Consider the following 15,976-nt stretch of genomic DNA (forward strand, 5'->3'; position numbering starts at 1 on the left):
ATATTCTTTGTACCAAAACTGGTATCTCGAAAAACCCTACCACTACATTCAACTTTATTCTTTTAATTCAAATATGCTAACAACTTTTTCCTCATATATTTGCATGGCATGTAACTTTTTTTTCAGAGGGCTATCGCAAATTGAAGACAATTCCTTGAGGGCCAAATTTAAGAACTCTGGTCAAGTTTTCAGAGCACAGCGATCGTCGGGGGCCCAAGCGAGCTCAAAAAAATAAAATAACTGTATTTTTTCAGAATTTTCTCGGGAAAAATGTTGCTTATGGAAATAACTTTTGTTTGATGATTTTGTTTCGTCGATATATATAAAATTTTGTTTAAGCCGTACTTTTTTTGAATATTAAACATACCTTATAATATAAAAAGCAATAATTATCAAAGTAAAAACCACTCATCAGACTGATCATACTCGTTTTTTTCTTGGAGTTATAATTTACATAATTATCAAATATCTGTCCAAAAACAAGACTTGTTGAAACAATCAATAGGTTAGTAAAACATAAATTATATAAGAAAATCTATTTCAGTGTATGATTCAAGCAGATGAAAAGATAAAAATACAAAATTATTGAGAGTGAATTTTAGGTATTTCAAGGATACAAAAAAGTTTGGAGATGTTTCAAGAAATTTTTTTTTTTAATTTGTAAATTTTTAGTTCGTGATTTATTTTTAGTTTGGATGATTATTTCTGATTAAAATTCCAATTTTTATTCACTTTGGTTCCTTGGGTTTAATTCTCGTTAATCTATTCATGAAAATTCAAGAACCTTTTCGATAGTTCCATCTTTCTAGAACACTCTAGGAAAATAATTAAAATTTATTTTCCATTTTGAGTTTCAGGTATTGTTTCTCTCTTTGAGTCGCTCTCGAAAATTAAGTAAATAAAGACTTCTCGTAAGTTGTATATTCCATTCTATTCCTATATGATAGTGAATCTTTTCTGAAACATTTCGAAATTTCTCACAAAAATCAATATGTTAAAAAGAGATTTTCATCAGATATTCCGTTTGGAAAAAAACAACGTGAAACATTACCATCTTATTTATTATTTATCGGGCCTGATTTTGCTGTCCGTGAGATTTCTTCCTTACTCCTTTCTCAAACTCCATGATTTACCGCTCATTTTCAAGCTTATCGTGACAGTTCCTGACATAAAATACACTCACGGTCTAAAAATGCGCCACAGGAAAAAACAGGCTATAGAAATAATATTAAGATTTAATTTGGTTCATTATCTAATTTGTATATCATATCTGTAAAAAAATTGCCTATTATAAAAAAATAAAGTAAATTACTTTTCATATTATATTAATTCTCTAGCCTGTTTCAAGCCACGGGTACAGCCCTGTAGGATTCCGCACGCGTCGAGCTAGTTTTATTTAAAATATTTGTAAATAAGCTTCCTTGACTTGACTATATATGAATATTTTTTATTACTTAATCCCGTAGGTCACGATGTGATCATAGCAAATAACCAAACGGAACTGAATTTTAATTCCAATAAAAAAAATTGTATGATTTATATAAAATAAATAAATTATTAAAAAATTTTAATTAAAACTTTTATTTATGCTAAAATTTTTGTTGTCTGGATTAAAAAAGTTTGGCGTGATGGCTATTTAAACTGCCAAAATTTACTCTACAGAGAGACCTGGTTTCTCCAGCTGTAGATATAGCGATTGACAGGTAAATAGAATTCTAGCAAGTGTAAATCTAGCATCGCGTTTAATAAAGTGTATATATTTTACCCCTATCAATATTCATATCAATTCTGGAAAAAAACCTCGATAAAAATTATTTTTAGTTTTTTTAAGATGAATAAATTTTTGAACTTATGGAATCGGATATGTTAATATTATGTTATACCGAAAGCAAAAATAGTAATCTACCAATTAATTCAAATATATAACGTGTTAATTCATTAATATTTGCTGAATTAATTTTGTGTATACTTAATTTAATAAACGTAGAATTTTATCAAATACATAACAACAATAATAATCCTCTGTCCTGTAGTCGATGCCCAGTAGTTTATATTACATATTACATATGATATTGAAAGTCTATGAGTTTATATAGGTAGAAGTAAAAAGAGCAGTTCCTTTTAAGAGGTTAAAATATAAATTTGGTCGTAAAGAAAACTAAGGCTTTAACCGTAGCCCAAAGATCACGTTAACAGAAATCAAGATTTTCGATTTTTTAGAGTCATATTAAATCACTCCATTAATTTTGGGTCATTCTTTTCAGCTGTGATGTCAGTTTTTCGCTAGTTATCATTTATGTGCTTAATTCCGGGACCAGACCTCCACATTCTTGAAATCTAATAGAGCTAGGTTAATTTTGATCATAAATTTGAAAAATATGGCCCAAATTTAGTAGGATTACATACTTTGTTTATCAAAATTGGATAAAATTTCGATGTAATAGAGCAAAATTAAATATTTTGAATTTTGATGACGTCATCAAGTTCAAAAATTCGATTTTTTTAAATAACACAGGCAATTTTGATCCGATCTTATTGGAATTTTTTTTGAAACCCACTAATTTTGGGTCATTCTTTTCAGCTGTGATGTCAGTTTATCGCTAGTTATCACTAATGTGCTTAATTCCGGGACCAGGCCTCCACATTCTTGAAACCTAATAGAACTAGGTTAATTTTGATCATAAATTTGAAAAATATGGCCCAAATTAAGTAGGATTACATACTTTGTTTATCAAAATTGGATAAAATTTCGATGTAATAGAGCAAAATTAAATATTTTGAATTTTGATGACGTCATCAAGTTCAAAAATTCGATTTTTTTAATAACACAGGCAATTTTGATCCGATCTTATTGGAATTTGTTTTGAAATCCACTAATTTTGGGTCATTCTTTTCAGCTGTGATGTCAGTTTATCGCTAGTTTTCACTTATGTGCTTAATTCCGGGACCAGACCTCCACATTCTTGAAATCTAATAGAGCTAGGTTAATTTTGATCATAAATTTGAAAAATATGGCCTAAATTTAGTAGGATTACATACTTTGTTTATCAAAATTGGATAAAATTTCGATGTAATAGAGCAAAATTAAATATTTTGAATTTTGATGACGTCATCAAGTTCAAAAATTCGATTTTTTTAAATAACACAGGCAATTTTGATCCGATCTTATTGGAATTTTTTTTGAAACCCGCTAATTTTGGGTCATTCTTTTCAGCTGTGATGTCAGTTTATCGCTAGTTATCACTTATGTGCTTAATTCCGGGACCAGACCTCCACATTCTTGAAATCTAATAGAGCTAGGTTAATTTTGATCATAAATTTGAAAAATATGGCCCAAATTTAGTAGGATTACATACTATGTTTATCAAAATTAGATAAAATTTCGATATAATAGAGCAAAATTTAATATTTTGAATTTTGATGACGTCATCAAGTTCAAAAATTCGATTTTTTTAATAACACAGGCAATTTTGATCCGATCTTATTGGAATTTTTTTTGAAACCCACTAATTTTGGGTCATTCTTTTCAGCTGTGATGTCAGTTTATCGCTAGTTATCACTAATGTGCTTAATTCCGGGACCAGACCTCCACATTCTTGAAATCTAATAGAGCTAGGTTAATTTTGATCATAAATTTGAAAAATATGGCCTAAATTTAGTAGGATTACATACTTTGTTTATCAAAATTGGATAAAATTTGGATATTTTTACTAACAGAAATTTAAATGTTTAATTTTTTAACAGGTTTTCAAATAGTTAATAATTATTATGGATGTTAGTTAAGAATCATGGAATCGTGTGTACTACACGCAATTTATTTTATGAGTGTAAATAAGTTAAGATATGTATTATACCACTGTAAATATGACTATCCCTTTCGAAGTTTCGATTAACACTTAGTGTACTACACTCAAGGAAAAAGAACAAACTCAGGTACACATACTTCTGTTTACATTGTATTGATTTAATTCTTCTTCTCATTACATTACATACAAAAAATTAATAAGACAAAAAAAATCGTGCAATTAGCTAAGATTAATATATTTAAACGGGATTTTTCATAATTTTTTTCCAGTATTATTATTGCAAACAACGAAATCATAACAAAATTACCAACAAACAAATGGTCGTAGTGTGTTTTCTCGGTGCGAAGTTTTATTGAAATTTTCTCTTTCAAAAATTTTTATTATAATTTTAAATGATAGTGTAACAATGAAATTAATTTTATTTTTATTAATCCTTATTCAACTATTGAATGGATTATTGTGTAAATATGATAAAGAATTATTACGAAGTGGTTCAATTGTTTATGGTTTAGCAACCGTTAATTATACGAACGTTAAAGATGCTACGGTGTCAACGTGTTCGTTACAGTTAAAACAATTCGTTGATGGGATTGAGAATCAAACTTTATGGGCTTATAGATGTAAGTGATGATGAATAGATATTTAAGGTTTTGAGAAATTTTTCTAAAAGCTTTACATTTTGGACAATTAGAAGTGGATGAAAGTTGACTTCTTTCTTTGTTTACTTATCCATAGTACAAATAAATCTACTTATAGCATGGAAAATGTACAGTTTTCTTTTTCTATACGGTATCTTTTACGACATAAGTAATTCCTAATAAATTTTTCTGCTTATCGAGAAAATAAGATTATCATACAACCATCTTTGAACGGACTTCAATGCCCGTTAAAAATAGAAAAAAAATTATTATAAATAATTAAAATAATAAAAAATAATTTTATTATTGGAGTATGACTACAAGTTTTATTTTCTATCTAAAAATTTTCGGAACTTTCGTTCATTCTCAAGAGATTAAAATTGGAAAAAAATTAAAATTAAATTAAATTTTGAGAATTTAATTTAGTTCTCATGATAAAAAAAAAACTTGTAGTCATACACCAATAATAAAATTATTTTTTATTATTTTCATTTATTTATGGTAATATAGTATGTACTACCAAAAACCTAATATAAATTCAATGAAAAAATTATAGCTTTCCATCACTTTTTGTCCAATAATATAAGTTTTAAAAATAATCTATTTTTAAACTTTAAGTTTAAAAATAATCTCAGAAAACCAATTTTCAAATAAATAAAATAACTGTTGTAAGCTACACCTAAAAACCGACATTTATTACTACTTCTTCATATACCAACATGCAAGAAAGGCTTTTTGTTTTTAACCATAAATTCCACGTAAATCGTGCAGGAAATCGACTTGAAATTTATACAGAACACGTTCAGTTTTTTGATAACATTTTCGTTTTGGTATCGAAACACCTTGAAATAAAAATGAAAAATAAATAAGTAAAATTAATGAGCTTAAATCAATACGATATATTTTTCTTCATTTTTTAGTAATGGATGCTAGTGGAATTCCCACTGAAGGTTTTCTATGGGGTAATAATTTCTGGCTAGGCCGAGAAACATTATGTTATTTATCTCAAATTCGTGAGCCTCTTCCTATTAGTGATAAATATCCCACCTATCATAATATCACAGAAAATGATTTATTTCCATATTCGGTTGATTTTTTTGGTGCATATGTTCGACATAATTTTACATTACAACAAAAGATTAATATTTACGATGAAGTAAGTAAAATTTTGGTCGTTGGTATGTCTTGAATAATATTAGTTTCAGACATAATTTCCCATTTTCAGTACACCATCGATATTGGCTTATGTTTACCATCAGTATGTGAACACCAAGAAATTTCCGAACGTTTACAGTTGTATTTAAATGAAAAAATATTAAATGTACAAAATTTATACGATTTAGATTTGAAAGTTACAAGAATCAAAAGTATCCGAGATGATTTTCGTTGGATGAACACCAGAAAATTCTTTATAATGATGTAAGTGTTAAGAGTTTCTTTTAATTTTATGCTGAAAATTTTTTTAAACAACTAAAATTATTCCAGAACTTTGATTTCATTATTAACTATATTAACAATTGTTGGCACTACATATGACGTAATTATACATCAACCAATCAGAAGAGCTAAGAAAAGACTTGAAGAAAACATACAAAATGAAAAAAATTCAGAAATTCATACAATTAGCGGGAAAATGTCATGCGGTATGTTGATTCTTAATTTCGTGTTCTAATTTACAGCATACATGTAAAAGAATCGGAGATTAGGAAGCTGTTTAAGAAAATCGAAATGGTTTCCGGTTTTTTTGCACAAAAAACTCTCATTTTTCAATTCTGTACAATCTGTATATGTTTTTTATTTCCTCGTAGGTCCTAACGAATTAGTCCAAACGACATCAAGTATTTGCATTTTACAAGCACAAAATGAAAATAAAACACCAAGGTTATGGGTACAATTTATATTATGCTTTTCGTTTTACTCAAATACAAAAGCTGTGTTGAGAACAAAATTAGGTGAAAATGGTTTAGCCTGTGTGCATGGTTTACGTTTTGGTAGTATGTTGTGGGTAATTGTTGCCCATTCGATGTTCTACGCTGGTGAATTTGCTACTAATCGAATTATAGCATTTACTATGTCACAATTAATTAGTACACAACCATTAGCCAATGCACAATTATCGGTGGATAGTTTCTTATTTATAAGGTAAATATTCTTATACCAGGATCATAGCGAAAGCTTTTTCTTGTTACACTTTATTTATTGTTTATGTTTTAGTGGATTTTTAGTTTCTTATTTATTTTATAAAAAGAAATTCACAAAAATTGGTAATAAAGCTGTTTCATTAGGAAAAACTTTGACAGAATTTATTTTGGCGGCATTAAACAGATATTTACGGTATGTATTATTAATTCAGAAAACTCAAATTACTAGCTGGAAGAAAATATGTTCTTAACACGATTGCAAGTATAATAATTTCTTGATTCAAAAAAATATTCCCATAGAATTTTTAAAGAGTCAAATACTTATTTTGTTGAATTAAGTAGTGAGATTGTTGGCTCAAGAAATATTTACTTTTTATAATAACATCAACAGCTAAGTAAACGGATTCTAGGTTTTTGGGAGAATTATTTAAAAAAATGGTTCTTTTTTTCAGGCTTACTCCAATCGTTATATTTGCAATTGTCATATATTCTGTAATTTATGAATATTATGCGAACACAGCAATCGTGGAAATGGGTGAAGCAGTGCATGAGAAATGTTCCAAATATTGGTGGCGTAATTTATTATACATTGGAAATTTATTTGATTGGAATGAGCTATGTTTATCATGGAGCTGGTATTTAGCAGTTGATATGCAATTCTTTTTAATTTCATTGATTTTATGCTTTGCATCATTATTTTTATTCAAAACATCGATATTGATTATGATTTTATTAATTATTGGATCATGTTTATGCACAACATATATTTCATTCGAAGCTAAATTTATTCCTACGTAAGTAATTTCGATATAAATTTAAATTTTCTATTAGCTCAAATATTTCAGTATAAAAAAAAATTGAATTTTTAAATTTTAGTTATGATGAAACAGTAAATAATTTGGGTCCATTATATGCACGCCCCTGGATACGAATAGGTCCATATTTAATTGGTGTTTTAACTGGATATTTTATTGTTAAAATTGATAGAAAATTAGAAATCAAAAAGGTAACTTCATCATATTTTTCCGTAAAATTTATTTAAAAAATTGGAATAATTGTTTTTAATTTTACACATTTTATTTCAGCCTTTGGTGATATTTTTATGGATTGTTGGACCTTTATTAAATTTATACCTTTTATATGCACTCGTTAATCGACGTTTACCAGTCGTTTATTCAGCATTCTATTCTGGATTCCATCGAACTTTGTGGGGAATTGGTTTAGCATGGTTAACTGTTGCATGTATCACCAATCATGGTGGTATTGTTAATAAAGTGTTGTCATGGCGTGGTTTTATACCGTTGGGTCGTTTAGCATATTGTGCATATTTGCTGAATCCATTTGTAGTTACTTTTTATTACCTGAATAACGAACAAGGAAGTTACGTAACATACGTACCATTGGTAAGTTTATTTTGTGTAGATGGGTATATTTTACCCATGCATTCCGGTGGCTTACAATAAGAACTACGAACTAAGAACAGGCTAAACAAAGATTTAAAAAATTTTCAAAATTTGTGATTTTTGGTATTTTTTCAGGTTATCATGGGGACTTCCGTCTTATTTGTAACGTTTTTCCTCGCATTCTTCGCAACAGTTTTAATTGAATATCCTACAACACGTTTAATAAAGCTAGGATTTTCAAAACGATAAAAAAATAACTTACAAGATTCCACGCAATATTTATACCAAATAATTTTTTAATAACTATAGTAATTAAGTTTAAACATTTGTGATATTTATTTTTTAATAATTTGTATATTTCTTATTAATAATAATAAAATTGACCGTTTTTACTATAACTTAAGGCTTTAATTTCATTTTCACAAATATATATATGCTTCCAATTGATAACGCTATTTAGGATAAATAAAGAAGGTAGGAAGGTAGGACTAAACTTTGCTGAATTGTTTAATAATTATTAATGTTATCAAGTTTTTATAATAAACAGAATTCTAGAAAATAAAATTTGCCATAACATAGTGTCATAAAGAACATTGACCAAGGAATGATAAAAAATCAAAATTCGTCTATTTTATAGCATTTATTTATAAATTTTTACATAAACAATATTAATTCATAAAATTATTAAACCAGAAATTTCCAAAAATTAGTCATTTTTAGCAATTTTTTGTTTAAATGTCACGGACAATTAGAACGCAGTTAAATAATAGATTAGACAATATTTATATTTTTTTTTAAATATATTTTATTATAATTATCTAATTAAAATAAAAGAATTATTAATAGAGTTTTTTTTTTATAATTTTAAATTATTATTTACGTGGTTTAAGTATAAATACGGACAGTTAAATTAAAAAAAATTGATATAATCTAGTGTATATTTTTTAAAGAGGAAATAACAGAAAAACCTAGAAATCCTAATATTAATTTCCTATAAAAATTGCAATTTATCAGGATATCAAGGATATTCTAATGACCTGGATCAACCGAAAAAAAAAAACGAGAGTCGCTTGAAGAGAATATATTAATATATGTACAACTGACGAGGTAGCTGAAGAAGTCATCTGAAATTAAGACGAGGGGCTATACGATTATCATTCCGATAATCCTTTAAACTAAGGAATTCATGTCAATTCATACCTGTTCTGAATGTTCTTGGTTTCGTGTAATTAAAAAGAGTATTTTGATGTTAAAAAAATTCGTAGCTCAGAAGCTGCATTAGCTAAGCACATTTGCTCAGACATTGAAAAAAAAACACTGCAATTTTCCAAGAATTTTTAGTACGAAAACTAAGGGTCTAGAGAAAAAATCACAAGAGCACTTTTTTTGCTTCTAATTAATCAAAAACTTCAAAATTATTTTTTATTTTGGAAAAATTTTAAATTTTGTTCTTTGTGTACTTTCTTTCAAAATTCCATCATCAGTACAAAAGCAATAGCTCCATTTGCTTTTATTATTTATTAATAATTTTGGAAAACTTCGAAAGCAAAGCATCTTAAGACAATTCATTTAATCTGAAATAAACTGTACTATACAAAGAATAATAAACATTAAACTATAATGATATGTAATTATGGAGTCAATAAAATTTATTAAATAAACTGTCTTTTAACAAAAGAAATTGAAAGTATAATTTCCAATTAAAAAACAGTAAGTATATTTCTCTGACACTTTTATATATACATCAATAATACAAAATCAATCAATTCTATGTGTGTTATTGGTAACAAATTTGTATATAATGAAATGATTATATAATTATATATATTTTTGTTATTTTTTTGATCAATTAAAATCAATTTTTCTTTATTTGTTTAATTTTAATTAGATATAATTCTTTTTCCGTTTTAATATATTTGGAAGTGCAATTGTGAATTATTTGATTATATTTTTCATTTAATCAAAGTTCTTTTTGTATTAGCATATGTTGATATTATGTAAATCGGTCAAAAATCACCAACTTTCACAACTATTATATTTTGATAAGTTATTCAAAATAATTTATCGTTTCAAATTTTCGATGTAGAAAATCGTTTAGACATCGATAAAATTTTACTCATTAATTTCAGATTTCAAACAAGATTTAATCAATCTTTTTATAGATCATTAATTCGTTCCTATTTAATATGCTTGCTTACTTTTTATAATTTTTACAATTTATAAAATACATATTTCTGATTTAATCGATATTTCTTCGAAAATTCTAACAAATGATTCAAATTTCTATGTGAAAATTCGTGAAAAAAATCAATTAAACTCATTTTTTGTCTAAATGGCTTGGTAAATAAGCAAAATTGCGGCGTTTGAAATAAGAATACTGTAAATTATTCATACTAACATCCACAAATTAACAGTTTGGGATGAAAATGTTTTTTTGATATGAAGGTGTTTGCAAAAAAATAGCCATGTTGTTACATCTAAAAAGTGTTCATTATCATGAAATCATCTTTAAAAAACATGTCTTGATCCAATTTCTTAAATTACAATGAAAACATATTGATATCTCATACCGTTCTGCTTTATTTCAAATTAAAAATGTATAAACTCAATTTGATCACTCTATATAACCAATGTTCCTAATGATCCATTTGCCATTTGATTTTTTTATCCTTATAACGTAATATTTATCGTAGAGTGGACAATTCCTCGTCTCGTATGGAAATTTCATGGCAGGAACATTATTTCCAAGAATTCAAGAGCAAAAATATGAGTAATATGCTCATAAAAAATTAATTTTTATAAAGTTATTCTTCTCATTTATAAGTACACTTCACATTGACCGGACATTTGAAATGGTTCATGTCCATCTTATAAAACTAAACCAGTTTTTTTATGATGGATTTTATAATTCAGATAAGAATTAGTATTCCATAAAGTATATACTCGTAATATTATAAAGTTCAGCAAATATTTTTTAATGTCTTTTTTACGACGCAAAAAATACCCGACTATAGAACAAAGAAAATCGAATATTTTAATTAAGTGCATTTTCAAGGTAGATGACCCGTCTTTTATGATTTATTACATAGGTTTTAGTCCCACAGCTTCACTCGTAGACCTTTTATAGATTTTGTTTTACAAATTTGTCCCAAAAAATGAAAGCTCTCTAAGTATCCTTTTCATCTCATCTGATGTCCTTGACCACCACTTTGATAATGATTTAAGAAGGAGTGCTATAAGTTTAAAGTGTTTACCTGTGCGTCTGTGTGTTTCTCAGTGGCATCGTAGCCCATAAACGGTCGAACCGCCTTGATTGAGAATATTTTATTGCTAAGCTTCCAAAAATCGGTTTAAAGGAATAAATCGCATTTGTCGGGGGTTCTTTAAACTTTGTTAATTTCCCTTGTAGTAAAAGTTTACTCTGCCAAGTAAAAGTCAACTCTTACGAACAATCGACTTTTCCTGTAACATATACAAATAGGATTTCTTGACCCACCCTAATATGAATCATACGCATCGGCTTAACAATATTTGTTATGATTTTTATGTAATTTAATATTTAAATTCTAACAAATTATTTATTAAAAATTATGTTTATGATGACCTTGTTTATTAATATTTTTATTTAAAAATATGTAATATTTTATTTCATTCAACTTAAAGCTGGTAGGCGTTTTTTATATATTTATTAATAATAAATTATTTTTATAATGTTAGAATGTAACAATTTGTTCAAAACCGCTTATAAGTTCAAAACAAGTGTCATTTACATAATAATTAGTAAGATATATTAGACGGCATTCTGAGCAGAGGAAATTTTTGTAATGTTATTTAATTTAATGTCGCTTGTTAAGCTTAGTGTAAGAGCTTATCAAGAACAGAAATTATTTATAAAGACACAGTATCTCGAAATTTCAGCTGAATTTTTTATATTTTCGATAATAACTCCTATTTCATTTATGATTCCAAAAATCGTAAAAATTTGATAAAAAAATTGTTCCTCCATGAATACTTCGTTTTACGCGAAGCCACCGCATATACTCAAAATATCAGTTTCATTGGACATAAATTTAAAATCAAATGGATATCGAAATAAATTGAAAATATTATCAAATAAATCCAATATCCGTAATTTTTGAATCCTAACTTCCTTGACAATTTTCCCCAATCTAACTGATTTTCAAAAACTTTTTATTAAGGGAAAACATTTTATTCAACCTTTTATCAGTTTTTCCCCAAAATTTATCAGTATTTCCTTTCACCAGCTGAAATTCGTTTCACATTATGGTACTCGAAATATCAACATCTTTACTGGGATTAAATTTAAAAAATAATAAATTTTTCGAAAACAATTTTTAAATAAATTGAAATGTAATGGAATTTTTTTCATGTTTTATTCTTTTTCAAGGAGTAATAAGAAAGAAAATCGTAGGTAAATTGGACCCAATTAATAGAAAAATCGCTTTGATCTCTCGCACTATTCAATATGAATAAGGAAAATTATTATTGAAAATGCCAAGAAAGTATTTTGCATCCAAGTTTATGATTTATAGACCCAACAAATCATTTTATTATTCCAGTTTATTTTCTCTAATTTATTAGATTTTATTTCATTTTCTTTAGGCTATAATTAGTATCTACCTACAAAAAATCTTTACACAAAAAAATTAAACAGGAATTGATTACTTTGTGCAGCATAATCCCATAAATAGTCACATGGTTTTTTACAATAGCCATAGAATCAAATGGTTTTTTTGATGGCTGTCATCAATCACTTAAAAACAATACAAGTGAAATTTACAAAATTTAAAAAACCTTCGACAAATGCGATTCATGCCTGGTAACCCGAATTTTGGAAACTCGGCTATAAAATCAATCAAGTCGGTTCGAGCGTTTCGGGGCTACGATGCCACGGAAAAATACACAAACGCACAGATAAACACTTTAAACTTATAACACTCCTTCTGAGATGAAAAGGATACTCAGAGAGCTACCATTTTTTGGGAAAAATTTCGTAAATATTTTAATTGGAATAATAAATATTTGAGTTGAGTTTGTTCTTTTGAATTATATTCACTTTTCAAAATGAATTGAGCCAGGTTAATTTGACCATTCATTTTCATAGTAATTATTTATATGTTAAAATTATACGTCATGCCTTTTCCAAACTGAATCGATTTTGAAAATCATTGCCAATTTTTTAGTTTATAATATATATAGTTTATATATATTATATAATATAAAATATAACAATATATATAATTATTAATATTAATTTTTCGTTAATATAAATTTAATTTTAACATTTAAAACATATTTGATTCAGAATTTTGGAAAAAATTTCCAAAATATATTTTGATTGCAAAAATTATTTCAAAAAAAAAAATAAAATGAATTCCAAAAGTTAATGGAATTAATACAATTAATTCCAATTTATGCACTTCAAAATACTTATTACATTGAGAAAGTTCAAATTAAATTATTATTATTATCGTCATTTATAAACAATTTAATAATTTATATTTTTTACTAAAACTATATATTTCTTAATTTAAACATTTATATTCAACATATCGCTTTAATAACAAAATAATGGAAAATTCCAAAATAAATCCATGTCATAGAATAATAACAAAAACAAGTAGTAGGGTAAAAAAAAAATTGATTTACAAAATAATGATCTAATCTTTTTACAATCTTTAACCGGTAAATATTAAATGGAACAAGTGAAAACAAACAATTGACTGAGTTAATTGTTGAAATATCATGTATAGGCAGTGTTGATTACTCTTTCACATTACACATACATACATGTCACACATATACCACTAGTTCGATTTACATCTAGGCATATAAATATCGCGAGTATGACAAAGTACATGCGTTAAGCAATGCATCTAAGTAAGAGATATTATAGATGTTATATGAAATTGCAAAAAAAGACTTGTATCGTGGCTTCGATGTCTTTTCAGCTATACAACAGTTCTTCTGTTGTGTGCCTGCATAGAGTGGGAGAGAACACATGTATATAATACTGCTCACTTAGATGCATTACATAAAAATTTCAGCTTGATATGTTTTATCGTTTTTTAGTTATCGTGATGACAGATGGATAGACGACAGACAGACAGACCGAAAATGGACTAATTTAATGATTTTATGAACACCTATACCTAAATTTTGTTCATAGCATCAATATTTTTAAGCGATACAAACTTGGGACAAAACTTAGTATACTTTGGTATATTTAACATAAACAAAATTATACATAAACTAAAGTACATAAACAAAAAATCGAAAAAAATTTATTGGTTTTGATTTGAATGAAACGTAGTATATAATGTAATTTTGACCCAAAAAATTCAAAAATCGTATTCATTTGATGATTGGAAGCATAGTTTTTGAAATATCACCCATTATCCCATATTTTGGATCGATATCTCCGAAACTAGTTTCCTAATCGTTATATAAATACGATTTTTGTAAATTATGGGTCAAAATTACCTTATAAACAGAGTTTTATCGAAATCGGAGCCAACATTTTTTTTTTTCGATTTTTTCGATTTTTGTAAAGGGGTACCCCTTAAAAAAATTCCAAAAAATCGAAAAAAATTTATGGTTTCTGATTTGGATAAAACTTAGTATATAAGGTAATATTGACCCAAAAAATTCAAAAATCGTATTCATTTGATGATTGGAAGCATAGTTTTTGAAATATCACCCATTATCCCATATTTTGGCTCGATATCTCCGAAACTAGTTTCCTAATCGTTATATAAATACGATTTTTGTAAATTATGGGTCAAAATTACCTTATAAACAGAGTTTTATCGAAATCGGAGCCAACATTTTTTTTTCCATTTTTTCGATTTTTGTAAAGGGGTACCATCTACTAGGCTGCATTTCATCTAAAAATTATTTTAATTCGGGAAATTCGTGGCCGTGTTTTTTTAATTGAAGTTTGTTAAATTAATTATTCACTAAAGATTAAAAATCAAGGTTACAAAGTATTAATTAATGTTGATTATCTATTGCAAATTAATCAATTAATCGCGATTATCTTATTTTAATAAATTTTATTACCCATCTAATCTCTTGATATAAGAAGAAATTATTTTGATTTTATTTTAAAATTTATAACATATAAATAAATAAACAAGACATAAAAATAATTTATGGATATTTTAATTATAATTATTTATGAATATTATAATAACTATTTCTTATTTTTTTCGCCAATCATCAAAGTTAATTATTAATTTTTACGTTTCATCAACTTTTTTCCCAAGTTTTGTTTTTCCCAAGTACTGATAAAAATTGTGCATTGGTCTTGAAAAATGTTGAAGTATTTTGCGTTTTACTCCAATTCTGGGTATAAAGAAAGAGATACATTACATTTTTTGAGCCTGATTCCGACAAATATTCAGTTGTTTAAAAGTAGTGAATCTTTACTTTTTTGTGATTAACTTTTCAAGTCAATTAGCTTCTTATTAGAATGAGAAAAAAAGCAGATATTCATCAATTTCAATCTGGTGGGGCAATTAAAAGTTTTCCGGGTCTAAAACCTTAATAAAAGGCAATTCTTTCAATAACGCTGTTGCTTAGTGTCGTTAGGCAACTTATAACGACTACGATTCTACAATTTTTTTTACTTTTACGCTATATCGTTATATCTATTCTTGCTTTGGTAAAAATTAATTACTACCCTCAACCTCCAAAAATCTCAAACTAATACGTTCAAAAGCGCTGAATATTTTTATAGAAACTTTTAGAATAATATTTCGAAAAAATTTGTATATTTATTTTTATGAAAGTCGGGTAGATTCAAAATTTATTATAAAAGTTACAAATCACTTTTGAATACAATTCTACACAGATTTATCATTGAAATTTTTTTTCTTGAAAAGTCACATAAAATTAAAGCGAACAATCAGAGATTGAAGATTTCAAGTCGAGTGCGTTCGTTATAAGAACGAATTAAACTTGGG

General features: G+C 26.7%; 1 protein-coding gene across 1 annotated transcript; it reads left to right on the plus strand.

Annotated features, from left to right (window-relative positions):
• The first annotated feature begins 4,227 nt into the window (after window positions 1-4,227).
• LOC123300541 (nose resistant to fluoxetine protein 6-like) lies at window positions 4,228-8,262 on the plus strand. Its single transcript, XM_044883126.1, has 10 exons — window positions 4,228-4,426; window positions 5,365-5,600; window positions 5,670-5,863; window positions 5,930-6,087; window positions 6,253-6,586; window positions 6,659-6,778; window positions 7,038-7,379; window positions 7,462-7,591; window positions 7,671-7,988; window positions 8,124-8,262. The coding sequence occupies exons 2-10, from the start codon at window positions 5,367-5,369 to the stop codon at window positions 8,235-8,237; spliced, it is 1,944 nt and encodes a 647-aa protein (XP_044739061.1). The 5' UTR covers window positions 4,228-4,426; window positions 5,365-5,366; the 3' UTR covers window positions 8,238-8,262.
• The last annotated feature ends 7,714 nt before the right edge of the window (window positions 8,263-15,976 follow it).

Source organism: Chrysoperla carnea, chromosome 5 (assembly GCF_905475395.1).
Source record: "Chrysoperla carnea chromosome 5, inChrCarn1.1, whole genome shotgun sequence".
NCBI lineage: Eukaryota > Metazoa > Arthropoda > Insecta > Neuroptera > Chrysopidae > Chrysoperla > Chrysoperla carnea.